This window comes from Kogia breviceps, chromosome 18 (genome assembly GCF_026419965.1).
Source record: "Kogia breviceps isolate mKogBre1 chromosome 18, mKogBre1 haplotype 1, whole genome shotgun sequence".
Classification (NCBI taxonomy): Eukaryota; Metazoa; Chordata; class Mammalia; order Artiodactyla; family Physeteridae; genus Kogia; species Kogia breviceps.
In genome coordinates this window covers 58,379,975-58,407,569 of record NC_081327.1, presented here as the reverse complement: position 1 = coordinate 58,407,569, position 27,595 = coordinate 58,379,975, and the positions used below count along the sequence as shown (strand labels likewise).

General features: G+C 57.4%; 1 protein-coding gene across 3 annotated transcripts; it reads right to left on the bottom strand.

Annotated features, from left to right (window-relative positions):
- Positions 1–750: 750 nt before the first annotated feature.
- Positions 751–27,140, bottom strand: SPIRE2 (spire type actin nucleation factor 2). 3 transcript variants are annotated; one of them, XM_059045900.2, is made up of 15 exons: positions 26,799–27,140; positions 19,303–19,343; positions 14,525–14,884; positions 11,885–11,965; positions 11,634–11,798; positions 10,962–11,048; positions 10,665–10,788; positions 10,403–10,572; positions 9,588–9,765; positions 8,607–8,722; positions 6,254–6,388; positions 6,116–6,183; positions 2,120–2,147; positions 1,407–1,522; positions 751–1,178 (listed from the first exon to the last, which is right to left on the bottom strand). In XM_059045900.2, exons 1-15 carry the CDS (start codon positions 27,067–27,069, stop codon positions 956–958), a joined length of 2,163 nt encoding a protein of 720 aa, XP_058901883.1. In that variant the 5' UTR covers positions 27,070–27,140; the 3' UTR covers positions 751–955. The 3 variants fall into 3 exon arrangements, with proteins under 3 accessions (XP_058901883.1, XP_066875589.1, XP_066875590.1); XM_067019488.1 differs by having other exon boundaries at positions 19,303–19,344; positions 27,116–27,119; XM_067019489.1 differs by lacking the exons at positions 751–1,178; positions 1,407–1,522; positions 2,120–2,147 and adding an exon at positions 4,833–4,943 and having other exon boundaries at positions 26,799–27,102.
- Positions 27,141–27,595: the final 455 nt, after the last annotated feature.

The window sequence follows — 27,595 nt, the reverse complement described above, 5'->3', positions numbered from 1 at the left end:
GGCCGGAGCACGCCCGTGTCATGACGGCACCAGAGGGCAGGTGGCCCCTCAGAGCCCAGTGTCCGCCCCTGGAGCACAGGCCCACCCCTGCAACTGGAGAGCTCTCAGTGCACACCCCGGCCAGGAGACTGTGAGACTACCTTTATTCGGCCAAGAGTGGCCTCGTGTACAATTTACAGAGCTCCTTCCCGTACCAGGACCGCCAGCATCGCCAGGGCCCCCGGGCCAGCACCATCCCCACACGTCTGAGTGTGTGAGGCCAGCGACACTGGCTGCGCGGCGGATGGCCAGGGGACGGATGCCAGGTGGGGGCCGGGAGGGAGCTTGGCCTTAGACCTTCCACACGGAGGGCTGGGATGCCCAACAGGGGGGTCCTGGCCCACTCAGAGGTTTCCCAGGTGCCTCCGCCGCCCACGGCCCTGCTAGGAGAGCACAGGTGCGGGGGGGAGGGTGCTCAAGGCCCCTGGGGACCAAGGACCCCTGTCCCGGCCTGGATGTCCACGCAGGGAGGGGAAGCTGCCAGAAAAGAAAACGTGCGGGCAGGACCTTCTTCCCCAGAGCTCCACTGCTGGGGCCCTCTGCTGTATGCCCACGTGCCCCCTCCGCATCTGAGTGAGACGATCTGTTCCCATCCGCCCCCGCCCCCACCCCGCCCCCTGCTCTGCTCAAGGAATCCTGAAACGGCCTCCCCCAGGGAGGGTGCTGGAGTGAGCCTGACCCCAAATGAACTCTGGGGCCAGAAAGCATGAATATAAATATATATGCTGTGTGTATATATTATATAAACGTATCTGTATATGTATATATGTACATGCATCACGAGGGCCGGGGGCCGCCGTGCCCCAGGACGGGGGCTTCTCCACCTGGCCCAGGACTAGCCTGGCATCTCCCCGGAAGCATGGCCACCCGGGCACCTCGGAAAGCCTCTGACCGGGCGGCCAGGGGGCCACGGCCATCACTTGAGGTCGAGTGTCCAGGTGTTCGGGACGTAGAGGGACCGGGTCTGGCGGGCGCGGCGGGGCGTGGTGTTGAGGGCGTCCACACTCCTGCGGCTGGAGCGCACCACGTCCGCCACAAAGCCGGTGCAGTCGCTGCAGACGTCCTTCAGGATGCAGCCGTGGGTGTAGATGTGCGGGAACTCCTCCTCCACGCTCCGCCAGTGGGGCCCCTGCAGGGGTCTGGGGCAAGACGGGGCCGTCAGGGGTCCTCCCGAGTCTCCACATCCCCCTGCGCCCACATCAGGCAGAGCCAAGTCCATCCCGCAGCAGCTCTTCCTTGGGAGGAATTTGGGTCCTGGGCTCTGACCTCTCAGCCCCGCCCCACCCCAGCACAGAGGCCCCCGCCCAGCTTCCAGGTGACTGTGACGCCTGCCCACCACAGAGACGTCACCAAGGGCAGGCACGCACTGGAAGGCGTCTCTTCTCTGTGCCAGCGTGACTCTGGCGGTTGACGCCCTCTGAGGACTCTCGAAGCCCAGCGTGTACACGGGGATGTGTGCAAACTTCTTAGACGGCATCTTCATCTGCAACACAGAGAGACACTCCAGGCGCCCTGGTCCCCCCGAACAGCCACCAACACACAAGATGGAGCCTTGCGGCCTGTATGTAATCAGTACTTAACATTGATGAGGTGGTCTCTCTACGGCCAAGTGGCAGCATAAAAAGTAAGGGTTTGACAATAGGGGTGGACAGATGATTGTTTCTGGGACGAGGTGTAAAGGGGTGACATCCTTCCAAATGTTATCCTTTACCTCTGTGCACACCTGCGTGTACGCAGACACCCCAAGCTGCTATAAAATGAGCCTTTCCAAAAACCCTCAAGGAATTTGGGGTGTCAGAAGGAGGCCTCTTAGAGAAAGAGATGGGTCTCCTGGCGCTGGCCTACTAACACGGAATAGTTAATTTTTTTAAAAAGGGACCATTTACAAGGGTCTTTAAAAACTGCAGTTTGGGGAAGTGTAGGAGTGGATTTCTCTGGAGAAAGGAGCTGAAGAGGTTGAGTAGTGAGCAGGGATCATCCGACAGGAGACAGCAGAGCCTCTGCCCAGCCCCGGACGGCCCAGTCAGGCCACAGGACAGCTGAGACGCGGGCCCTCGCTCTGACCCCAGGGGGTCCTCACCTTTATGCTGCAGGAACTGCAGACGGCTCTGGAAAGAGAAGAGGGTTAGCAGTGCCAGCTGTGAGGGGCCCAGCGCCCGTCCAGCACACAGGCGAGGCCAGGCTGTCACTGCCTCCTGCCTGACCCCTGGCCTCGTCAGTGCTTTACTTTCATTTTACTCCCAAGTCTTGCTTTTCTTTTTACTCAGCTCTACACCCAAAATATTTCTGCCCCTCTTCGCTCTTTCTGGGGAGCATCTTGTCTAGAGTGGAGGCTACCTGACCCCTCTCTCCACAAGCACTGTCAGAGCCAGAGGGCCCTCAAGTGAGATGCCCAGCTTTAAGCAGTGATTAACGGCTTTTATTTCCCATACATGATTTCAAAAGTAAGTGCCTCTTGTTGTAAAAATTCAAACACTAGAGAGACTTTTAATTTAGACGGGAGTCCCCTCCTGTAAAGCCCAATCTAGAGATGATGCCTATCGGCAGCTTCCATTCTCCGTATCTAAGCACAAATTAACAAAAACATACATTTAAAATAAAAATACAGTAAATGAAATGCGGTATCATGTGTACCATCCTACAAAGATACACCAGGGCTCTTCTCTACATCAGTACAAATTGTCCAAATTCATTTTTTAAAACAAGGGACCAAGCACTCTTGCATGGATGTGCCATAATTAATTCGCCATCAGCAAACCTCTGTATTAGTTTCATTTTATTTTACTGTGGTCAGGGAACATACTTTGTATGATATGAATCCTTCCGCATTTTTGAGACTTGTTTTTTGACCCAGAATAGTCAATTTTGGTGAACGTTCCGTGTGCACTTGATAAGAACATACATCCCACTGTTCCGTCTAGTTTCTCTAAATGTCACTTAGATCAAGTTGGTGATAGTGTCATTCAAATCTCCTGTACCCTTAGGGTTTCATATCTCTAACTGTAACCATGGATTTAGCTATTTTTCCTTGCAGTCTGACAATGTTTTGTTCCATGTATATTGAATCTCTTGCTAGGTGTGGAAAATGTTCAGGATTATTTCCTCCTTTTATCATTATGAAATGAACTCCTTTAACTCTGATAATATTCTTTACTCCTTAGTCTACTTTCTATCGTATTAATACATCAACTCAAGCTTTCTTTAGACTACTGTTGGTGTGGTGTATCTTTCTCCACCCATCTCTCTCCAACCAGTTTGTGTCTTTTATTTAATGTACATGTCTTGGGAATTCCATGGCGGTCCAGTGGTTAGGACTCCATGCTTGGGTTTGATCCTCGGTCGGGGAACTAAGATCCTGTAAGCCGTGCAGCGTAGCCAAACAATAAAATTAAATTAAAAATAAATTACATGTCTTGTAGACAGCAGATTGTCTCTCTTTCTTTATTCAGTCCGAGAAACTCTGCCTTTTAATTGGATTGTTTATACCATTTATGTTTAATGTAATTGTTGATATAATTGGGTTTAAGTCTATTATCTTGTGATTTGTTTTCTTTTTGTCCTATTTGTTCTTTGTTCCCTTTTCCTGTTTATGCTTTCTGTATTGAGTATTTTTTATGATTCCATTTTATCTTCTTTGTTGACATACAAGCCATTCCAGTGGTTGCTTTTGGGCTCATAGGATAGTCTTTAACTTATAACTTATCACAGTCTTCCTTCGAGTAATATTTTACCATCTCATATAAAAATTTATAACAGCATACTTACAGTCCTCCACCTCTGGTCTTAATGCTATTGTTATATTTTTTACTTACAGATATGTGATAACCCCCAAAAATACATTTTTATTAATTTTTTGCATGCCTGGTAATCTTTGATGGGATAATGGGACACTGGATTTTACCTTGTTGGGTGCTGGGTATTGGTTTACCTTTTAAAGAGGTATAAGAAGATAATCTTATATGTTAGGAGTTGCTGTTCCTAGTGCTCTTATTCCTTTGTGTACATTCAGATCTCCATCTGGTGTCATTTTCCATCTACGTGGCAGACCTCGTTTAACATTTGTTCCGGTGTGGGTCTGCTGGTGAAGAATTTTTTTGGCTTCTGTATTTCTGGAAATGTCTTTACTTTTGCCTCCTGCTGGGTACAGAATGCTAGATTGACCTTTTTTTTTTTCCCTCCTTTCAGTACCTTAAAGATGTTGCTCCACTGACATCTTGCCTGAAATGTTTTGATGAGAAATCTGCAGTCATCTTTCTCTTTCTCTGTACATAACACGTCTTTATCTGCTGATTGACTTTAGGAATTTCTCTTTATCACCAGTTTTGATCAATTTAATTATTATGTGTCTTGGTGTGATTTTATTCATATTTCTTGTGCTTAGGGTACACTGAGTTTCTTGTAGGTTTATATCTTTCATAAAATTTGGAAAACCTTTTTAGCTGTTATCTCTTCAAATGCTTTTTCTGCCCCCACATCTTTGGGGACTTTAATTACACCTATATTAGGCTTCTTAATGTTATCCCACAGCTTGCCAACACCTTTTTCATTTTTAAATTCTTTTTTCTCTCAATGTTTTTGTTTTGGATAACTTTGTTTTGGATAGTTTCTATTGCTAGGTGTTCAAGTTAACTAATCTTTCCTTCTGCACATTCCTCTGAACGTCTAATCTGCTATAAATCATCCAGTGTAATTTTCATCCCAAACTTTCCAGTTTTCATGTCTAGAGGTTCGATTTGTCTCTTCTTTACCTTTTCCATGTCTTTAACTTTGGCAGCATATGAAATGCAGTTCAAAACTTTTAATGTCCACGGGACTTCCCTGGTGGTCCAGTGGTTAAGACTCCACACTTCCACTGCAGGGGGCGCGGGGTTCAATCTCTGGTTGGGGAACTCAGATCCCGCATGCTGTGCAGTGTGGCCAAAAAACAAAAACAAAAAACAAAAAACCTTTTAATGTCCTTATCTGCTAATCCTAAAATCTGTGTCAGTTCTGGGTGATGTGACTGAATTTTCTCATCATGGGTCACGTTTTTCTGCTTCTTGACGTGCCTGATAATATTTGATTGGATGCCAGGCGTTTTATCTTGCTGGGTGCTGGATATTTTTTTATTCCTATTCTTGAGCTTTGCTCTGGGAAGCAGTTAAGATACTTGGGAATAGTTTGGTCCTTTCTGGTCTTGCTTTTGTGATTTGTTAGTTCTAGAGCAGTGCTCAGTCTAAGGGCACTTATTCCCGCTAGTGAGGCAAGACCTTCCTGTGTTCTCCACTCAGCGGCCATGAATCACAACTTTCCACCGTGGCTGGTGGGAACAGACACTATTCCTGGTACTGTTCCTTTGAACCCTTAGGACAGGGTCAGTCAACTTTTCCTCTAAAAGCTCAGATAGTCAACATTTTAGGTGTGGCTAAAGGAATAATAAACAGATGGGTGTGGCTGTGTTCTGATAAAACTTTATTTATAAAATAGGCAGTGGGCCAGATTTGGCCCATGGGCTAGAGTTTGCCAATCTGTGCTTCAGGACGATTCCTTCCAAACCCTCAGTAATTTCCTTGCATGTATGTGCTGATCAGAACTCTGAACACTCAAGGGGGACCTTCTGCAGGTCTCTTGAGACCTGCTTCCTGGAAGATTCTCTCCAGAGGGAAGAATTCTAGCTGCCCGGGTCCCCTGGTTCTCAGCTTTAGCTCCTCCACTCCAGGAGCTGAACAGGCTCCAAGTCCAGAGTTGAGGCAGTCCTAGGATAGAGCTCACCCTGTCTGCTTCCCGTTGGTTGCTGGATACCTGATGTCTTGAGAACCAGTGTCTCATGTCTTTGAGGGTTTTTTTTTCTTTCTGTTTGGCTGTTTCATGTGGAAGATGCCTGTCCTGCTTCCTGTTACCCCACCTTGGCTGAAAGTGGGGGCTGCTCAGCTGTTACGATTAAATTAAAAATTCTGTCCCTTCTTTGCACGACTCACAGTGCCTGATAGATCATGCTCAGAATCGCAGGAAGCTCTACTGCACAGAAGCCTAGAGGCTTCTTACCCCTCCTTCCCATGTTCATTCACAGCCAAGGTGCTTCACAAGCCTCACTCACCTCTTGCAAAAGAGACAGGTGGGCGGCCAGGAGAACAGTGGGAACTTGGTCCGGCAGCAGCAGCAAATCTGTACGGAAAGGCCTGCTTAGAGCCCAGTTTTGTCCAGAACTCGCCCGCCCCAACCCCGGGCTCCTCACCTTCCCCTTCTTCAGGCTGCTGAAGAGCTCCTTATTCTGCAGGAACTTCTCCATCTCGGCCTTCACCAGCACACGGCGCACGTCCATCACCTCCTCCACCGTCAGAGCCAGGCTCTCCACGGGGTGGCTGAACTCCTGTGGCAGGAGGCCCGAGGGGCCGGTCTCAAGCTCTCAGGGCGTCTCCATAAGTTCCCCTCTTCCCTGAGGACCCTGGCACCTCCCTGGCCTTGGTCCACCAGGCCCAGCAGCTCCATAAAACGCCCCGCTCCTCAGCTTGGCCACGCCAGGGAGCCGTACTGCTCCCTAGGACTTCTCTGTGCGGGGCTACAGGCAAGGCTTCTCTGATCTGGCCCCGCCCACCCCGCCGGCCAGCCCCCAGCCCGTCGATGCGATGGCCTCGTTGCACATGTAACCCTTCAGCTCACCCCACCTTCGTTCGCAATGCTCCCGGCCCTGAAGGATCTGCCTCCAGCCTTGCTGCCCACCTGCCAACACCAGGCCAGTCAAAGCCCGCCAGAGTCCCCAGGCCCACTGCCCCTCCTCCTGGAACCCTCCCCCGCTCCCGCCTCCCTGCCAGCGCCAACCATCCACTGCGACCCCCGTCGGCCAGTCAGGTGCTTGCACCTGCCCACCTCGTCGTAACCGCCCGGCCCTCTGGGCTGCCACGGCGAGTATACCCTGTCCTAGCCCCCAGGGGAACATCCTGTGTTCTTAGCACAGAACTCCATCTCTCAAAGCGTCCGTTCCTCTTCTATAAGCGGGGCATTTCAGCTCCACTGAGAGGACGCAGTGCCTGGCGCCCGGAATCGCAACGTCAGCTACCAAGATGAGGCGGCATAGGAGGCACCAGAGGCCGGTGGGAGTTGCACAGTGTTTATGGGTCAGACTTTCAGGACTGTCCTATTCAGGCTTGTTGGTCAGCTGCTACTATGCGGCATCGGGTGAGTCTGGGACCCTGTGTTCTTCTCTGACCAGAAGCGTCCAGGTCCTCTGGCTGCTGATTTCTGTTTCTAGTAGCCTGGTGGCGCTGTTTATATTTGAACAATTCCCCTCTAAACCTTACAGATGTTACACTAACTGCACACATTGCCAGGAGATCTCAGGCTGGGTGCTGGGCAGACCGGTCCGAGCACATACTCAGGGCAGAGGCAGGGCCACTCGAGTTCTCGGGTTTGACAGCGAAGCCGCTCGGAGGAGAAACACTTACGGGACTTGTACAATTCAAACACGTGCCCCAAATCCTTGACACCCCTGCTGTCAAGAAGTGGCCCCCTGAGGAGGACTCAGTGACTCATTTGTACTGAACGGATAAGGCGGAAGTGACAGTGTGTCCCCTCCGAGATTGGGTCATAAAGACACCGGCTTCCTCCCGGCTCTCGGATCGCTCAGCCCGGGAGGGCCGCGTCGTGAAGGCTCAGGCAGCCCCGGGGGAGAGGCCACACGGGAGGAGCTGAGGCCTCCTGCCCACAGCCGGGGGAGGAGCCTCCTTGGAGGCAGGCAGGGCCTTCAGGTGAGACGGGAGCCCTGCCGACACTCCAGCTGCAGCCTCACTCGAGTCCGAGCCAGGGCCACCGGGCCGAGCCACTTCTGGGTTCGGGACCCACAGAAACTGACATCATAAGTGTGTTGTTGTAGCTGCTAAGTTTGGGGGTGATTTTTTACGTGGCAACAGATACGTAATACAGGACTCAGAGGCAAAAGCATGCCCTTCGGTTGGGGAGTATTAACAGTAACACGACCCTAACTTTCCAAAGCCTTTGAACATCTGCTCTCACTTGAGGCTCTTGGTAAAACTTCAAGGCAGCGATTGTGACACCCACACGCTGGACGTTCCTCCACACGCCAGCAAGGTGCCCTGTGGGCCCCCAGGCACTTCACTGCTCTCATCCCATTTGATAAAATCATGCACCAAGGTTCAGGTCCAAGTGGGGACCTCAAAACATCAGCAACTGTTAGCTCTTCACAATGAAAAGTCAGACAAAATTCACAGCCAGTGAAACTGAGGCACAGAGAGGAAACGGCACAGCGTCGAGACCTGAGAAAGTGCTCTCCGGTGTCACCACGCTGCCTTCCAGGCACAGGGCGCTGGGCTTCTCACCGGTCCTGATGCCCCAGAGATGGAACTGGGCTTAGCAAGGCCCTTCTCCCCTTATCGAGGCCCTTCTCCCGCCCGGGGAGGGGGGCCGCAGTGCCCAGCAGGTCCAGGGGGTGGCAGCAAAGCCCAACCTGCCCAGATGGGGTGCCTGGAGCGTGGACCCCACACACCAATGAGGGGAGCCCTCACCACTCCTGAGCCCAGACGGCACACCAGCCCATCACCGCCACCCCGGACGACAGCGCCTCCGTCACTCACCAGCCACCGGTGATTGGCGTCTGGGGCCTCGGAGGCCCCAGGCCCGTCCTCGACTGAGCCCAGGTCACTGCGTGGCGGGGAGCTGGGGTCAGGCCGGGACTGGACGCTGACAGAACCTGGTAGAAGAGCCGGGGGCGGTCAGGACAACCTGCAGGAGCTCTGGCGTCGGACAGCTGCGCCCAGGGAAGGGGGAGGCGGCCCTCCAGGCAGCAGGAGATGATGGTTTCCCGGGAGCGAGGGGGCTAGGAGAGGACACGTCACCCACATCGAGGGCCTGTGCAGTGTGGCAGGCCAGAGGGGCCCGTTTCTGAGCCCCATGATGGGGCCGTGGCAGCCTTGGTCAGCGCCCCTCACCACACTTTGCCTGGAGACCCGGAGGGGCGGAGAGGGTGGGAGGGGGCCGAGGGGGTCCACCTCCACCATGGGGGGACAGTGAGGTGCGGAATCCCTGGCCTGGACCTCTTCACACCGGGAGCGAGTCATAGCCACTAAATGAGGCCATCCCGAGAGGGGCCAGAAAGCAACACGGGGGCTCAAGGTGACCTTGAGGGGAGAGGAGGGGGCCCGGCCGTGCCTGGTGGGAGGCACCGGGCCATGGGGAGAGGGCGGGGCTCGGGACAAAACCCAGGGCGCTGGCCAGGCCCGGGAGTAGTGGGTGCTACTCTGTGGGCACGTCTCCACTGACAGAAAGACTAGGAGGACCTGTCAATCGTCCACCCATCCAGCTTTCTTTCTATACACCAGTATGTCAACAGCAATTATCCCTAGGTAATAGAATCCTGGGAACTTTTTCTTTAAGTTTTACAATGAATATGTATTAGTAATTTAATAAAGTTTTAAAAGGTGGGGGATGGCTGCCGGGGGTGATAAACGCCCTTCCTGCAGGTGCAAGAGCTCCCTGTACCCTCTGAAGCCGCTCGGACCGGGCAGGGGCAAAGGGCACCCGCGGGACGGTGCCAGGGAAGGGAGGGCAGCACCCACCCGGCTCCTGGGCACTGGGCGTCCAGGACTGCACGCTGCCCGCACGCGGCCGAGCCCGCTCCAGGCCTCCGGGGGGCTGCAGGCCAGAGGTCACCTCGCTCCGGAGCTGGGCCAGGTCGTGCTCCGAGAAAGAGCGGTCTCGCCTCAGTGTCACCTCCCCACACGGCGACTCTTCCTCCTGCGAACACGCCAGCCCAGCACCTCCCTGACCTCTCTGCCCACCAGCGCCTCCTGCCGGTCCTTGGGCCGAGGTGTCGGGCACAGCGGCCTCCGCTACACACCGCCCAGGCCAAGGGGAGGCGGGTGCCTCGAAAACCACGCCCTGGTCTGCGGCCCCTGGAAAGTCCTGGGAGGGCAGGTGGGGCCCGTGGACACGGACACCACCCTGGTCTCCGGGCTCAGAGGGCAGCAGCCAGGATGCAGAGCCCCGCTGGGACGTGCTGGCTTTTCACCTCGGAGGGGGGCTGCCCAGCTTCCCAGCCCCAGGCGGACGGAGCGCTCTGCTTTAGACCTTTTTGTGCGGAGGCCACAGTGGCTCAAGGCCACCGTCCCAGCGACCCTTCTGAGCCACCAAGATGGGAAAGGGTCCTGAGCCGGGCCATGCTCGCCCCCAGGGCAGACCCAGCCCCACAGCAGGACACCAGCTTCAAAGCAGGGCGCGCCCCACACAGCTGGACACCAGACACTGGCTGTGTCCTTGCCCCCTCCCCCTCCCTCCTCCCCTCCCTCCTCCCCTCCCTCCTCCCCCTCCCTCCTCCCCTCCCTCCCCTCCCCCCCCCTCCTCAGTCCCTCTTCAGGAACCCGGGGGCTCTGACCTCGGATATGTTCATCTCCTCCATCTCAGCCAACGTGGGCGCCTTGAGCAGGACCCGGGGCCGTGGGCGCTGGGCACTGCTCCCGGCATCCGTGACGGACAGGTTGATGCAGGAAGTGGACTTGCTGTCCCCAGAGCAGGCGTTGAGGATGCAGGGCAGAGAGCCGAACCCTGGGGCAGGCAGCAGGTGAGGCAGGACAGGACAGGACGGGTTGGGGGGGGGGGGGGGGCAAGGGGCAGGGGAGGGGGCGCCCCGTACTCACCCCGCCCGTCCCAGCGCCTGCCCTCCACAGGGCGCAGCCGGCGTTCCTGCTTTATCTCCTCCAGGATCTTCTCGTGCAGCGTTCTCTGTTTCTGGGGTAAGGGGCGAAGTCTTCTCTCCGAGACCTGCAGGGGGTGTGGCAGCGCCAGGTGGGGGCCGACTCCCAAGCTGGGGAGGAACCCTGCATGAGGAATCCGGGGCCCACGGCATCACAGGGGCGGACGTGGAGGCCGTGCGTGCTCCTGGGGCAGTGGGCGCCCTAGAACCAACCTTCCAAACACTCCAAGGGAGCCAGTACCTGCTTCAGCGGAGGCCGGGAGCGGATGAAGTCCAGGATCAGTTCGTGGGCATCCTTCTTCACCCGGGGAGGGATGTCCCCGTTGACCTGTGTGTGGGGCGAGGGCAGCAAGGCTAAGGGCCCATCTGCCAGGGCTGCGGCCGTGAGGGGGGCTCACGCAGCCATGCGCCACGTCTGGGCCTCACTCCGGTCTCCCTCTCAGTGGCTGTGCGGCCGTGGCCTTCAAGGCCTGACCACAAGCTTTCCCTGCATCTCAGAGTCTTCGTGTGGAAATGGGGGTCAGTGGCACCACCTCATAGGGTTCCCATAACGATGAAATTAACTCGCACGTTTAAGATTCTCAGCGACGCTGGCACACGGCAAGGGCTATGTGAGCGTTAAATGGGACGATCCTGCAGCCTCAGCTCCTGCCCCAGTCCCCTTCTCCCTGCCCTTGTCACACTGTGTCCCTGAAAGGACCGTGAGCCATGTGACTCTGGGCCACGTCTGCCCCAGTTCAGTGGCCAGCACACCAAGCAGGGGCTCCAGCGAGCAGAGGGGGCTGAACGTGGACCCCCTTCAACACGGCTTGCCATGACCTCGAGGGGCCCACCACGACCTCGAGGGGCCCACCACGACCTCGAGGGGCCCACCACGACCTCGAGGGGCCCACCACGACCTCTAGGGGCTCACCATGACCTTGCGCAGCTTGTAGTTCCTGGCGCGGATGTCCTGCATCAGCATCTCGAAGGGGGTGAGCTGGAACTCTGTGGGCAGGGAGTTGAACTCCTGCTCCTGCACCTTCTTCAGCTTCACTCCGTGGCGGAGCTCCCGCATGAGCTGGACCCAGAGTCGGGCCTGGGCCCCAGAGAAGATGAAAATGGCCCTTAGCCCCGGGCAGGGCTCCCGGGCCGTGCCCTGGGCCAGCGGGAGCCATGTCTTACCCAGTCCGTGCGCCCCAGGCTGTCGAGCTCCATCAGGGGCTTCTCTGACTGCGGCTCATCCTCCCGAAGCTTCTGCAGCATCTATAAGTCCCGGAGAAATGGGAGAACAGCAGCTGTGGGGCCGTGGGCCCCGCTGGTCTGTCCCCCTGGGGACGCTTGCGTACCACATGGGGTACTAGTCCACCAGCTAAAAAAGGGACGAGTGGGCATTTTGGACAAGGCGCTGGGGCTCAGCAAGATATCTGGGGGAACCAAGCCATCAGCCTTGGAGCCACACGGGAATACCTGCGTCCCACTGGCTATCTGTGGCCGCATCTCCCAGGCAAGGGCAGGGGAGAAAGCACAACCTCCACATGGCACCCACACGGTACCTCCCGGCTGCAGTAGAGGCTGCCCCCTTCCCTCACTGAGGGCTTCAGACCCCAGCTCACAGGGCCCCCGGGCCCCACGCACACCCACCCTCATGGGACACCCTCTGCCGCTTCTCTGCGCACGATCCCATCTGCAGCTGTGCATTTATCTGCTGCTTTGATTGTTTTCTGAATGGTCGGCTCCATGAGGTCAGAGCCACGTTTTCTGTTTTCGCTTCAATTTTTTTTATCTTGGTGTTTCTGGCTGCTAGCACTGTGTGACACATGCTACGTCGTAAACATTTGTTGAATGAATAAATGAATCAATAAATGGGTGGTTGGATGGGTGGGTGGACAGCCGAGAGAGTGAGTTACTCAGCAGGTCAAGGCAAACAGTGCCAGGGATGTATTTCACACACTGGGAAAAATGCTGCCATCACGGCGAGGGCCCAAGAAGGATGTTGGGGAGAGTTAGGTAGCTGTTCTATGCTGAGAATTTGGGAAGAAGCTGCCAGGTTCGTTGCCCTGGATCTCGGCAGCAGCTGGGGCTCTGCTCTCACCAATCTTCCACCCTGGAGAAGCAGCTGCCTTAAGCGCACAGCCTCGCCCTCCCCATGCCCCAAATCAGACAGAACCGGTTACCCCTGGCTTTCGCCCCAAGCCACTTGCCAAACTGCTTTGGGATGCTCTACAAAACTCTGCCAAGTCTCTGAGAAGCACAGGGTGTGTGATTCTAAAAATAGACCTGCGTGTGACCTGGCGGTCTCCGCAAAGGGCAGGAAGATGGCTCTCCCGTCCTTCCTGGAGTATCTCTACCTGCCCCCTGAGAAAGCTGTTTCTGCCCCAAATGCCAGCCCAGCTGCGCCCCACCAACATTCTCCCTCTCACCACCTCCTCCAATTTCCCAGACTTCTCTTGGGTCAACTGCCTGAAGTCTAGAGCTGTTTGCTTCTAAAACAAAGAGCTTTTATTGCCTGGGTAAGGAACTGACCTCAGCAACAGGACAGGTGACAGAAAAGCATAAGGACCATGCACAATGAGAGCACTGGAAGGACATCTCTGAGACGCCGGGGAAGCGTGGGGAGGGAAGAAGGGGGACGGGGCTTCGGAGGCACAGGCTGTGCAGGGGGACCACCCCCCCTCGGGCTAGGACTGGGCTGCAGATGAGGGCCAGGGGCCCAAGCAACATCCGAAGTGTCCTGCGCTGGCTCCCAGGCCCCTCGATCAAAACAACCCTGAGAACCCGGTCAAGCTCAGGGCCAGGGAAGCTGTGCAGGAACGCTTCCCGGTGAGGAAACGAGAGACACATGCCCATAAAGGGCCAGGGTGGAATCAGGGACCAGCAACAGTTAATTCCAAAAATACCCCCCAACCTCTCCAAAATCTGTTTTTTTTAATCTGTGAAATGCTGGTGGAAGGCAGGGGTCCCTGTGGGCTGTGATCCCCTGTTTTCAAGGAAACATCTCAGTTCCTGCCAAAGGAGAGGCTGGGAGAGCTCGGGTGGAGACTTTCACCTCCTGTGACTTTGAGACCACGAGGAAGCAGACCAGCCCCGGGAGAAGGCCGGCTGGGAGCTGGGTCAGGCCCCCTCTGCTCTGTACTAGCTGTGGCGCGGGGGCAAGGACACAGCCTCTCAGAGGCTTTCCAACTGCTCATCTGGAAAAAGGGTGGTAACCGCGGAGGGAGGTGGAGGGGAACAGCAGACTGTCACCAGCGGGGCAAACACCTGGGCGAGTGTCCTCTCACTGAACTGCCCACCTCCCCAAAGCTCTGGCACGCTGGCACCTCTGCATGGGTCCTGGGCCGCCCTCTGCACCCTATTTTCAGAAGGAACCATCACCTGGGCAGGTGAGCCGGAGGCAGGACGCACAGCCCCTTTTGCAGATGTAAACATGGGGATCAGGGAAGTTAATAACGAACTTAGAGGCAACAGGAGTGAGGTCACGGGGTAAAGAGCCACTTAATGCAAGTGTCTGAGCCTCAGTTCCCTCCTGTGCCAAACCGGCTAAGCAGGAGGTGTGCGGGTTAAGCTGAAACCTACAGAGCGTTCAGGGCAGTCGTAGTCCCACACGGTGAGCTGCGAGCGGAGGATTTCCACCCCCTGTGGACCGACAGGGGGACACAGGGAAGGAGGCAGGGCTACGGGGACTGACAGCCTGGCCCCGCCCACCGGGCCCCACCCCTTGCTCCACCCTCCCCCACGTGCTGCGCCTGCCCCACCCTCAGCCCCTCCCAGACGCCCCCACGTCCTTGGTCCCTACGGCCTGCGCCGCCCCCAGTCTCCACTCACCTCCTTGGCCTCCCGGACCCTGGCGAGGAAGGCGCGCAGCTCCAGCGTCTCCACGAAGAGTGCGCGGCACACGGCCTGGTAGTGGGTCTGAGCGCCCCGGGGCTCGGTCAGGCGCGCGGCGCACAGGCGCATGGCCTGTGTGAAGGTGCGCACGGCGCGGGGGCCGCCCTCGGCCTCCTCCTCCTCCTCGGGGGCCCCGTAGCCCTCGTCGGCTGCCCCGCCACCGCCATCGTCGTCGCAGTCGCTGTTGGCCATGAGGTCGATAAGCCGCTCCAGCTGCGGGCTGAGCTCGCGCTCCTCGTGCTCCGCCAGCCCCCAGTCCAGCGCGCGGTAGATGGCGAAGCCCAGCGACTGAACCACCTGCGGGAGAGGGGCCCGCGGTCACAAACAGGCAGGGAGGGCACACACGCACGGGAGCGGTGCCGGGAGCGGTGCCGGCGGCGGGCCTGGGTCCCAGAAGGCGCCGCGCGGCTTCTAATGGTGAAATGGAACAGCAGCTGTCCTCCCTGGGGATGCGGCCAGGGTCACCCAAACCCCGAGCAGCACAGCCACTGTGGAAAACTGTGTGGCACGTTCTTGTAATCCAACACGCTTTTACCACGGGACTGCAGCTCCTCTCTGGGGAACTGAACCGAGAGAGAGGAAAACGTGTATCCATACAGGTTGTGAGCTGGGCAGCCGCGCGGAGCCCTGACACCCGTGCACAGCCCAGAGCCAGAACTCCAGGCTGCTGGGCTCCGCATACACGGAGCTCTAAGCAAGACAAATCAATCGACAGTCACCAAGGGCAGGCCCGTGGCTCCCAGCCGGCGTGGGGGTTGGAGGATGGAGCAGCCCAGGAACTTCGGGGACGTTGGAAAAGGTCTGTATTCTTGAGAACAGTGTTGCTTACATGGCATACACATTGGTCAGAACTCACCAAATGAAAAGCTTACCCCAACAACTTTGTTTAAAGAAAGACAGAGAGGGGCTTCCCTGGTGGCGCAGTGGCTGGGAGTCCCCCTGCCGATGCAGGGGACACGGGTTCGTGCCCCGGTCCGGGAGGATCCCACGTGCCGCGGAGCGGCTGGGGCCGTGAGCCGTGGCCGCTGCGCCTGCGCGTCCGGAGCCTGTGCTCCGCAACGGGAGAGGCCACAGCAGTGAGAGGCCCGCGTACCGCAAAAAAAAAAAAAAGACAGAGAGGCAACGTAATGAATCATTAGCTTTCATCCGCTATAACAGTATATTTTAAATCAGAAGAGAAAGACTAGCTTATTCGATAAAGTTTGACACTGGAACTCACAAAAAGCAAGATGCCCTCCCTTAAGTATTTTAAGCTGCATGTAAATTTCAATGTATGTAAATTTAACCTGAAAAAGAAAAACCGAAAAAATAATTGTACCTGAGCACGGGGAGCAGGGTGGGGTCACCAGCGGGCAGGTGGGGAGGGAAGGGGCGGGGCCTGCCGGGAACAGGTGTGTCCTTAGTTGTGAGGCCCACCGTGCTATTCTGCTGGCTTTGTATATGCTTGAAATTCTTTCTCCATAATAAGGGTTTTTTTAAAATTTATTTATTTATTTATTTATTTTTGGCTGCATTGGGTACTCGTTGCTGCGCGCGGGCTTTCTCTAGTTGCGGCGAGCGGGGGCTACTCTTAGTCGCGGTGCGAGGGCTTCTTACTGTGGCGGCATCTCGTTGCGGAGCATGGGCTCCAGGCACGCGGGCTTCAGTAGTTGTGGCACGTGGGCTCAGTAGTTGTGGCTCGCGGGTTCTAGAGCGCAGGCTCAGTAGTTGTGGCACATGAGCTTAGCTGCTCCACGGCATGTGGGATCTTCCCAGACCAGGGCACGAACCTGTGTCCCCTGCGTTGGCAGGCGGATTCTTAACCACTGTGCCACCAGGGAAGTCCCATAATAAGTTTTTTAAAAAGTGGATTAGCACATTAGAAATATGAGTCCTGCGGTAGAGAGACCTCTTCACTCTGCTTTCAATTTTACTTGGCGGGGAACCCTGTTTTCACAGACTGCCATTAACATCTAGGAATCCAGCTTCTGTGGAAGACAGTCACCTGTCCCAGTGCCGTGTGCACCCGACAGTCCCTGGTCACACAGTAGCCCTGGGACGCGGGTCTGCTTGACAGGGAGGCACCAAGGGGAAAGCAGCTCCATGCCAACCAGTGGCTCAGCTGAGCACAAGAAATAAGAATAAGGAAGCTGGACTTCCCTGGTGGCACAGTGGTTAAGAATCTGCCTGCCAATGCAGGGGACAGGGGTTCGAGCCCTGGTCCGGGAAGGTGCCACATGCCGCGGAGCAACTAAGCCCATGAGCCACAACTACTGAGCCCGCAGGCCACAACTACTGAAGTCCGTGCGCCTAGAGCCCGTGCTCCACAACGAGAAACACGTGCACTGCAATGAAGAGTAGCCCCCGCTCACTGCAACTAGAGAAAGCCCGCGGGCAGCAACGAAGACCCAACGCAGCCAAAAATAAATAAATAAATCCTTAAAAAAAAAAAAAAAAAAAAGGGAGCTGCGTCCAGTGCGCACGGCACTTTTTGTGTTTGAAACCGCTTTCGTGGCTTCCCTTGAGGACAACGATGCAAAAGATACACACATGCCAAAACGACAACAGCTCTTTGCCACTTAACCTTGCCACAAGCCTTGAGGTAACCTCTGGTTTCACAGGTAGAGTGGAGACACAGAATAGCACAGAATGGCCGCACTGGCCTGCAGCCTGTGCCCTGACCTTGTGCCATGGACAGAGCTGCACCCTCACCAGGCACGTGCGGGCCCTTCTGGCCTCTCCTCTCCTTTCTTGTGATCCCACCCCCCGGGCCCCAAGCGGGCGGTGGGCTGGAGCAGAGCTGCAGGACGGGTGCGAGTGTCAGTGCTGCGCAGGGGACGGCGCACAAGAACAGGCCTTCCTGCCCTGCAGAAGCGCCTCAGAAGACACCCTGAGCCTGGAGGGGGCGTAGGGGCGTCAGCCTGGCTTGGGACACCGGATGCGTGGGAAGGGCAAGGCCCCAGTGGGAGAAAGGTTCCTGCAAAAGTCAACAGAGCTCCCAGCCTGGCCGTGTCTTATCTCTGCCTCAGGAGGCAAAGGTCAGACCTGGCTCCAAGTCGCACCCTAGAACCGTGAGTCAGGCAGGTGAGCAAAGGGCCAGGCCGTGGCTGGTGGAGTCCCTGTGGCAGTGGGTTCTCCAGAAGCGCCTGGATGCACCTCAGGACCACTGGGTGGGCGAGGGCCTCACTGTACACAAATTTCCAGCGGTCCTTTCTTGGCTCAGAGTTGGGGGCCAGGAAGGAGATGGTTGGGGGGGAGCGAACTCCACTCCCGCCCCCCCAGCGGGGCCTCACAGGCCCTGCCAACCACAGGGCTGGCCCTGACCCAGCCTCTCCGAAGGAGGCTACTGTGCCCCATGGGGGGCGGCGGGCAGCAAAGCTCCCCTGCTCCGGCGCAGCCCAGCCTCCCCCGGTTCTCCTGGCCGCAGCCCCGTGCACTGCGGGCGTCACATCGGGGGAAGGGTTAACTCCACTGCAGCCTCTTATCTGACAGCTGCTCCTTAAAAGCTTCCCAAAGGCAAAGACCACCGGCTTCCGCATGAGGAAAACTCTGGGCGGCCGGCCAAGAGCCTCAGAACCCCGAACCCGGCCGGCCCGGGAAGCGTGGGGACCAGGCACCCGCAGGCCCAGTGGGCCAGGCCCAGGCGCCGGCCCGAGTAACTGAAGGGCCAGTGTGAGAATCTAGGCAACGAGTACAGCCGACTGCCCCGCCCCACTTCCTCAGGTGGGCTTCTCAGGTTGACTTACGAGGCTCCAGGCAGAACAGTGCAGACTGGACCCCTACATACAAAGGTCCTTGTAAATATTTTCAAGACTGATCACAAGAGGCCTCCTCTGGAGCGGGAGGTCGTGAACACAAGTCTGCCCGGGGCCTGCGGGCAGCAGGGCAGCCCCGGCAGCGGCAGCCGAAATCGGTTCTTGAAAACACGTGGCTGGGTTTTTCCCCCTCAAATTCCTGAAGACTGCAGAGCACAGAGTTCACAACAATCCTCTGGGAAATCCATGCTGTGTAAACAGCAGGGTATCCACTCCAGCCAGAGGAGTATCTTATCACTGACATTGTTAAGAACTGCCAGCATGTGGCCATGAGAAAAAGTCAGAAAACTTGGGGATGTTTTTTTATTGTTTCTAAATTGTACGCAGCAAACCACACAGCCTCTTTGGGCCTGTGCCCACACCCTTGCTCTAACACTGTGTTTAATATATAAATATGTATTTGCACAGAACTGTTTTTGGTAAGGCCGGAGAATGATAAGCCTCAAATTCAATGACCTGGGGGCGGGCGGATGGGACGGGAGACACAGGAAGAAGTCCTGCCAAGGTTTGCGTTCTGGGTCGGAGGGGGGCTCCGGGACATTGCTTGTGGGCTGCTTTTCCTGTTTGTCCCCCAGATCCAATTCCTGTCCAACACTCTGCGACCAGGGAGCCCCGGAGACCACGTCACCTTTGCCCCCTCCTCCCTCGGGTCAGTGGGAGGCCCCTCCAGGAGCCCGGGGGTCGCGGGGGAGAGGGAGGTGGGTACATCACTTCCCCTGAACTTCAGGCCCACCGAGTCCACCCCACCCTGGCGGGCTCCCCCATCACCGTCTGCCCTCTGGGCTCGATCTCCGCATCAAGCCCTTCCACTAAGCCACTGAGCGTTTCTCTGCAACCTGCCTCACGGGAAAAACTGTATAACTTTATGTGCGTTATACAAGACACCTAACTTTTAACGTGTAAAGTTTGTTTGTAAAGTACCTGGGCTTCCGAGCTGGCCGGTGACACCATCGCCGTGGACTCTGCAAGGGGAGAGGAGAGGCAGTGAGGACCAGCTCCGGCGGCCCCGGGACCCGACACACGGGCCCCCCACCCGCCAACCACTCTCCCCCCACCGGGAGCACGCCACGCGTCGCCCAAGGTCTCCATCGGAAACCAGAAAGCTGAGCCATCGGTCACTGGACGGACACCGACAAGGCCCAGCTCTGGGCTGGACGCCAGGCGAGCCGTGCAGCCCTGCCCCAGGGGCAGAGGGTCGGCTGGCAAAGACATCCCCTGCTCGGCCTGCACAGCGACCACTCAGAGGGGAGCAGCCAGCAGGGCCACGGAGTCCATCCTGCCCCTCGGGAAGCAAGGCTGGGGGCACGAGTGAGAGGAGAGAGGAAGTAGCCAGGGGCCAGCTCGGGTCACCCAGGCCCAGGGAAAGCCCTCACGGTCAGAAGCCGCACACCCCCAAATCAGAGCTAGATGAGAAACCCAGACGCAGTGGAAAGGGCGGGTCTTGCTCCAGAGTTCCCGACAGCTGTGCTGGGTCAGCTGGCATCTGGCCACCACCTCTGGATTTGGGGCTTTCTCCCCAGACTGTCTCTACCAGAGACTCAGAGTTCCCGGGATGAAACCCAGGTGCGGAACTGGGCTCTAGGTATTTTATTATGTTTATTATTAAACATGGCACTGAGTTGGCATGTTTACCAGTACTCAGCCGTGTAACCGGTGTACAGCCCAGGAGGTAGATGGTTCTCGTACCCATTTCACAGATGAGGAAACGGAGGCCCAAGGGAGTGAGCTCCCTTGGTGTCACAGCTAGTAAGTGGTGGTGCCAGGTGTGGCCAGGCTGGGGGACCCCAGAATCTATGTTCCAGTCACTCCCTGAGCCACCCCCGGGCCTCCCAAGAGGCCAGGCTGGACGAGACACAGAAAACCCACCTCCTTCCACCACCTTCCTTGAATAAGGCACGCAGGACTGTGTTAGGGTATGAAGTTTAGCTGCCTTAAAGTGAGGTGGAAAAAATACACAAACGGTGACATTCTCTGCTACGTGAACCTGCTAACTGCAGGTATTTTCAAAACGCCACCGAGAGGCAGGAAGATTGCCAAAGATAAAGGGCGTTTGCATCGGGCTCATCCATTAAATAATGGAAGACACCGCAGCCCCAGCACCACTGGAGTTAATGCAACAGTGAGCGTTAACTCCCAGTGAGCAGCTGGGCGCATGCAGGTGTTGGATGGTCAGTAAAAGCCTGTAGCTGTGAATGGGGGCCACGGAAGGTGCAAGGGATCACGCTTGACAAAGGTGCTTCCCAGAGGCGCCAGGGCCCCGAGTTTCCCTGATTTCAAGGGGGCAGGGGGCAGCCAGCCCTCAGCGCCCAGCACGGTCTGGAAGGTGAGCGTTCACCAACCCAGTTGTATTTTAAGTTGCAAGGACCGGGGGGCCCCGTGGTGGTTCCGTGCCCAGCGCTTTGCTGCAGACCTAGCAAATGACTTACCGTGGCTTCAGCTGGCACAGACTCCTCGTGGAGGCTGGCACCACGGCTCCCTATTTACAGAGGGGGAGACTGAAGCTCAGAGAGATACAGAGATTTACCAAGACCACACAGCTAACAAATGGTGGAGCTGGGGCTTCCAGGCGGAGCTGACACAGTGGTGGGCACCCTGTGATCAGGCGCCCCGGGCTCAGCACAGGTTCATCTGCCCAGTTACCGGGGTGCCAACTCCCTGCCAGGAGTCTAACAGGATCACAGCGAAACCCTAGCATCTGACACTCACCGGCGTATCTGCTTAGACGGCCACGTCCTGGGACCAGAGCAACCAGTGCCCAGTGCTCCCTTTGTGGGAGCCACACAGATACCTCGGCCCCCACAGCCTGGCCCTGGCACTGAACCGTTGATGCTGTCCCGGGGACCGAGGACCCCTTCTCCGTGAAGACCTGAGTAGCAGGAGTGGGGCCCTACAGTGGCAGAGAGGCTGGGCTGCATTCCCCATGAGCCAAGTCTCCAGGGCACACGGGTCCCCCAGGGACCCCAAAGACCTGAAGCCTCTCCTAGAAGCACGGGGCAGAACTGGCAAAGGGCCGGGTGGGCTGAGCTTACCGTGGGGTCATTTGTCACGTGACCCCAGGCACAGGCATCTTACAGGTGTTCCAACAGGGAACACAGCTTGTCGAGGGACTGCCTTCCCGTGAGGTAATCCTTGCTCAGAGGTGAGACTAAATCTCAATGCTATCTACAAGCAACACCAGCTCACACAGCCACACCCTTCCCGCGTGCGCGCCTGAGCCATGCAGTGCCTTCAGCCCTCGCCCCCATTTTCTGAAGGGGGTGCTCGGTGTTTTCTGCAGCGGAGGATGTTTCCCATCGAGAACTGTGCAGTGAAGCAGCGCCCAGGCCCCTGACTCCTGCAGCCCTGCCCCGGGCCCATCACATGAACCTGCGGGAGCTGCTTCCCCAGCTGTCTGGGGAGGTGCACATGGGACCAGGATCACAGCCCACAAGCCAGTGCCGTCTGGGCCAGGTATGTCCCAAGGCTCCCCAAACATCCACATGGCCTCTGGGGCAGTTGGTATCAAACCCCCACTGCACAGAGAATGAAACTGAGGCACCCAGAGGCCTAAGTAACTTCCCAAGGTCAGGCAGGGGTGGGCGCAAGCTAAGGCTGAGTCTACTTGCCAGCCCTGTCCCCAGCTCTCCCCGAGGGTGACTGCATGGCTGCTTTGCTCCCTGAACCTCGGTTTTCTCGTCTGTAGGATGGGCTCAGAGCAGTGCTTCCCTTGCTCCCCGTCTCCCAGGATGGCAAGGTGGAGCCGCTGCATCCCCGCACGGTATCTGACTGATGTGACCTCACAGGAGCAAAGGGCCCGGGAGGACCCCTGCGTGACAGCAAGGGTGCATGGCAGCTTTGGTGGGGGGTCAAGAAGCAGGAGACAAAACCATATGGGAAGGACCTCGTTGAAAGAAAATGTTTCGACCAGAAATACTCTGGCTGTCAGGAGGAGATTCAGGGAAGTATGCTCTCCTCGGAAGCAGGATTTCATCTTTCCAGCCAGCCCCTACTCTCCTCTCACTGCTGGACACTCAGCCCTCACCTGTATATCCATCTGTGTGGAGAGCCATTTAAAAAGACACAGGTGGGACTTCCCTGGTGGCGCTGTAGTTAAGAACCAGCCTGCCAATGCAGGGGACATGCGTTTGAGCCCTGGTCCAGGAAGATCCCACGTGCCGTGGGGCAGCTAAGCCCGTGCACCACAACTACTGAGCCTGCGCTCTAGAGCCCACAAGCCACAACTACTGAGCCCACGTGCCACAACTACTGAAGCCTGTGCGCCTACAGCCCGTGCTCCGCAACAAGAGGAGCTACCGCAACGAGAAGCCCACGCACCACAACGAAGAGTAGCCCCCGCTCGCCGCAACTAGAGAAAGCCCGCGTGCAGCAACTGAGAGCCAACGAGGCCAAAAATAAATACAATTTTTAAAAAAGATATAGGCAAGCTACAGAGACAGTCCTTGGTCACTCAGGAGGTGATCTCCCAGTGAGGCCCAGCAAGTCCACCTTGAGGGCCTGGAGCCCACAGGACACGCAGGGCTGCCTGGAACACCAGGGGTCCCACTTCAGCTCCTGGGAAGGGACATGCTGGGCCAGGAGACGTGGGAAGGGGCATCTCCAGTGAGCACAGACGGCCCCACGTACACACACAGTGACAGCAGCACAGAAACAGCAGCAGCAGGGCCAGCAACAGCAGCACGTGTGTCTCTGTGTCTGTCTCTGTGTCTCTGTGTCACCCTGGGCCCAGGGTGATGTGGGCTCCGTACTGACGTTCCCTCATGAGTCCTCCCCACTCCCTGGGCATGTGCGACTCTCAGCCCAGTTTATGCAGGAGGAGTGGGGGCCCCAGCACTGCTATTTCTCCACCTACTGGGCTGGAGGTAAAGAGGCAGATAGAGAACTGGGCCCCATGAAGCTCATGACACAGGGATGCCAAGGTCCAACGCAGGACAAACTAAAGGGTCTCTGTGTTTGGAACTCGGGGCTGCAAACGAGGTGAACTGGGAAGGCCTTGCCTCTAGGCAGCGGTGGGCTGCAAGGGGGAAGCTTGACCCTGGAGACAGGGCCTGGTGCTTGGTGGCAGGGGGGGCGGGCTTGCAAGGGCCAGTGGCCTCAGAACCACAGGCAGAAAAGGACGGAGTGGGAGGAGGGGTGCGGGGGCAGGTGTGACCTGGCGGACAGGTCACATGAGCAGCCAAGCGTGAAGAGAGGGGCCTGAGCGTAAGCAGAATGGAGAAGGTCGGGGGTGAAAGGAGCCCCATCAACACCCCGCACCCACCCTCCACCTGCCCAAGGGGGTTTTCATGGTGGAGAGCCTGGTGCTTGGGAGGAAAGTATGTTATGTTTCCCCACAAACGTCGGCTGGGAAGGTGGGAGGTCTCAGGCAAGGTGACAGCCCGAGCGCCGCTTTGGAGCAGGCAGAGTCCTGGCGGGCCTGCCCTGGAGGCATCAGACGCACAAATGCCACTGAAAGCGTCCCAGGCCCACTGACCACTGGCCACGCTGCATGAATGGGCTTTGCCTCAGAGAACGGTCAGCACACACACTGCAGAGATGCCTGATGGACTTTCTTGCCTCAATTTAAAAACAAAACAAAACACCCTTCCGCATCAGGAGGTTTTAATAATGGCCTCTTAAACATAACGTCACGGGCTTCCCTGGCGGCGCAGCGGTTGAGCGTCCGCCTGTCGATGCAGGGGACGCGGGTTCGTGCCCCGGTCCGGGAAGATCCCACGTGCCGCGGAGCGGCTGGGCCCGTGAGCCGTGGCCGCTGAGCCTGCGCGTCTGGAGCCTGTGCTCCGCAGCGGGAGAGGCTGCAACAGTGAGAGGCCCGCGTACCGCAAAAAGTAAATAAATAAATAACTTCACTGTTAACATGTTTTTTCTATTTTCCCACTTGAAAAAGGGGGCTTCCAAGCAGTTATGAAGAAGGCTTCCGACTTGCCGACTAGGAAGTTTACTCGAGTAAGCTTCCCCCACTTGGCTGGGAGTGGGAACTGTTCCCACTAGTGTGCCGAAGTAATAGCACTCCTCCACACCCCCCGCCCCCCGCAAGTCAGGTTTAGTTTGGTTGTTGATTTCTTTTCTTTTTTCTTCTTTTTGGCAACGCGGCATGTGGGATCTTAGCTCCCTGACCAGGGGTCAAACCTGCTCCCCCTGCAGTGGAAGCACAGAGTCTCAACCTCTGGACCGCCAGGGAAGTCCCTGGTTGTTGATTTCTTTAAAGTTATTTTAAACCTTGACTTAATGCCTACATTTACCAGAACTTCCTGAGGGAGGATGGGAACCTTCTTCTCAACTGCGATTACAGCACGAGATAAACACGCATCTTTCAGTGAATCCGGTAATCACTCAAGTCCCAGAGAAACGCTGGGTTAGCTACCTTAGGGAGACAGCTGGTCTAAAGTTTCAGCTGATTCACAAAAGCTCAACGGTGACAGAAGAGAAAGTTCAGGGTAATCTGTTTTTCTTAATCCTTAAAGAGGCAGCAAGCCACAAACCTCATCCACCGTTACAAGATGTGTTTATGGACAGAAACCAAAGATCATGTCTAAGGGAAAATGAAATTGGGCTCCTCCGTGTCGTGGGCTGGGACGTCCCCATACAGGTCAGTGGAGCGTGGCCACACGTGAGCTTTAAAGCGCAGCCTTGGATTTCCAGTCGACCTGTGAGTATGAAGGCAGCACAAGTGCTGCTGGGTCTGCAGGGACCAGGAAGAGGGAGGGGGCTGACACATCCCCGGGGCTGGAGAGGTGGACAGAACCAGATGACCGCTGCACCCGAGGATGGCCGTTGTGGTCCACTGTGGAGAGTACTGACCCCACCCACAGTCAGAGATGCAGGGACCCCTCAGCTCTGCATCTGACTGGTGGCGAACCACTTACCACTCTTGGCTTCCCCATCTTTAAAATGAGAGGGTCAGACCAGGCAGGCCCATTGATAGTCCTGTACTGCTCTGCGGTGCCAGAAGCCACCCCCTGGGTTACACTGTTTGACTTCAGGGATGAGGAGGGACACAGGGAAGGTCTCTTAAGGAGGACGTACAGCTTTAAGAGAAAAGCACTTGGTGAATATGCAGAGTGCAGGGCCCCATCGTGCTCTCAGCCCAGCCTTTCAAGACGGTGGACACAGGCATTGAGAGCATCAGGGCTGAATCCAAATCCTACTGCTTCCTGTGTGACTATGGGTAAGCCTGAGCCTCAGCTTACCCGACTGTAAAATGGGAACAGTACTGTTTGAGTACAGCTCTTATTATTTTCTCCTGTCAAATAAGTGTTTTTGTGCAAAATAGAGCAACTCTCAAGCGTCACACAGCTGAGGTGTTAAGGGAGGTGGGAGCAGGGTTCAGAGATGAGAAAGAGCTTGAGGAGAAATAGTGACGGTCCCAGGGGGTGGGAGAGGTTCAGCAGACCCCTCCCTGTTACCAAAGGAGCTGTCGCTTCTGGCTAGCTTTGCCCTGGTCCTTCCCAGACCTCCATGAGTTTGCCCATGGATTTCTGCAAACCCACCCTCTCCAGCACACACAGCTGGCCTGTGTGCTTCCCCAAGGGTATCACTTTGGGGGGTAATACAATCGTATGCTCCATCCCAGCACTCTGCTTCTCCAGGAAGAAAAGTTTTTTCTTAAAGAGGCTACAAATCACTTAAACTCATCGTTCTCCATAGACTTCAAGTATCTTTCAAGGGCCCCATTGTTGGTTCCCGTTCATGGTTCAGAGCAGAACAGTAAGCAAGTTGTTCCCCAAATTTTACACGTTCTCTGTTAAATCCTCATACCCACGGAAAACGAGCCCGAGGAAAACATGTGTTTCCTTTTGTGCCCAAGCGCCTGTCCTGCACCTACCAGTCCAACAAGGAGCCACACCACCAGTCACTGGGTGGGAAGGTCTGAGGGCTGCAGAACCCCAGAGGAAAAGGAAGCAGCCCAGGTGGGGAGAACCGCGGTAGGAGGGGCAGAGTCCAGTCTCCCTGCTGAAGGGCCTCAGGCAAGGAGCCAAAGCCCCCTCCTCTCCAGCCAGCAGCTGGCCCTGATGTTAAGATGGGTTTCAGGTGAGGGGGAATCCAGGAGGGGGGGATGAGGGCCCCAGGTCGAGAGAGTGACTTTCATGTCTAGCAGAGGGACAGAGGAAAAGCAGGGGCAAGGGGCGGAGGTCCGCGTCCCAGCGGAGAGTTGCTGGGGGCTCCCAATCCAGAAAGGGGAGAGGAGGGAGGAGGGCCTTCCAGTCTCGCAGACAGAGAAGGCGGAGGAGGGGCCCCAGTGCCGCAGAGGGAGGGCGCGGAAATGGGAGAGGTCGGCGGGTCCAGAGAGGGAAGGCGCCGGAAGCGGGGCGCCGGGTCCGGGTCCAGGTCCAGGTCCAGCAGAGGGGGGGAGGATCTCAGCCCCTCCCCCCGGGCGGACACCGCCCCCCGCCCCGCCGCACCCCGGCCACCGGCCTCACCAGCCGCGCCGGGCTCCCGCTGCGCGCTGACCGAGCCGTCCCTGCGCAGGAGGATGTCCGCTGTGTCCCGGATGCGCCGCCGGCCGCCCGGCGCGCCCCGCAGCCCGCGGCAGCACTGGAAGCACACGGCCCACGCTTGCTCCTCGTTGATGGGCTGCTCGTACGCCTTCAGCACCTCCTCCAGGGACAGCTCCCACGGCTCTGGCCGCCCAGCGCCCCCGGCCCGCTCGCCCGCGGCCGCGTTGCCGCTGGAGCTGCCGGCCCGGGCCATGGCCGCCCCATCATCGCCGCCTGCGCGCCCAGCCCGTTTCCATAACAGCCGCGCCAGGGCCGACGCGCCCGCGAAGCGCGGTGGGCGGACCCCGCGCCGCCGGCCGCTGCTTTGTCATTGTCGGGCCCCGCCCAGCGCGAGCGGCCGCAGGTGAGGCCTGGGAGAGGAGGAGGAGGGGAAGGGAAGGGAAGGGGAGGAGGAGGGGAGGAGGAGAGGAGGGGGAAGGGAGGGGAGGAGAAGGGGAGGGGGAGGAGGGGGAGGGGCGGGGGAGGAGGGGGAGGGGCGGGGGGAGGCCCGTGGACGGGGTGAGGCAGGTGGGAGGGGGCGCGGAGCTGGGCGAGAGGAGGGGGTGGAGAAGCCGGGATCCGGTTGCTGGGCGCGGGGAGGGAGGGTCCGGGGGAGGGGGCGCAGTGCGGAAGGTGGAAGGGACGGGGGGGGGGGGAGGGGGGTGTGCAGAGCCGGGACCCGCAGAGGGACGCTGGGAGGGAGGCGCGTACTGAGACGCGGTTCTCCTCGCCCTGCCCGC

Excerpts from the sequence above, each read along its gene's own strand:
- SPIRE2 (XM_059045900.2), bottom strand. The coding sequence starts at position 27,069 with ATGGCCCGGGCCGGCAGCTCCAGCGGCAACGCGGCCGCGGGCGAGCGG. Across the intron at positions 10,573-10,664 it reads CAGGCGCTGGGACGGGCGGG|GGTTCGGCTCTCTGCCCTGC; the intron begins GTGAGTACGGGG and ends TGCCTGCCCCAG. Across the intron at positions 9,766-10,402 it reads AGGAGATGAACATATCCGAG|GAGGAAGAGTCGCCGTGTGG; the intron begins GTCAGAGCCCCC and ends GCGTGTTCGCAG.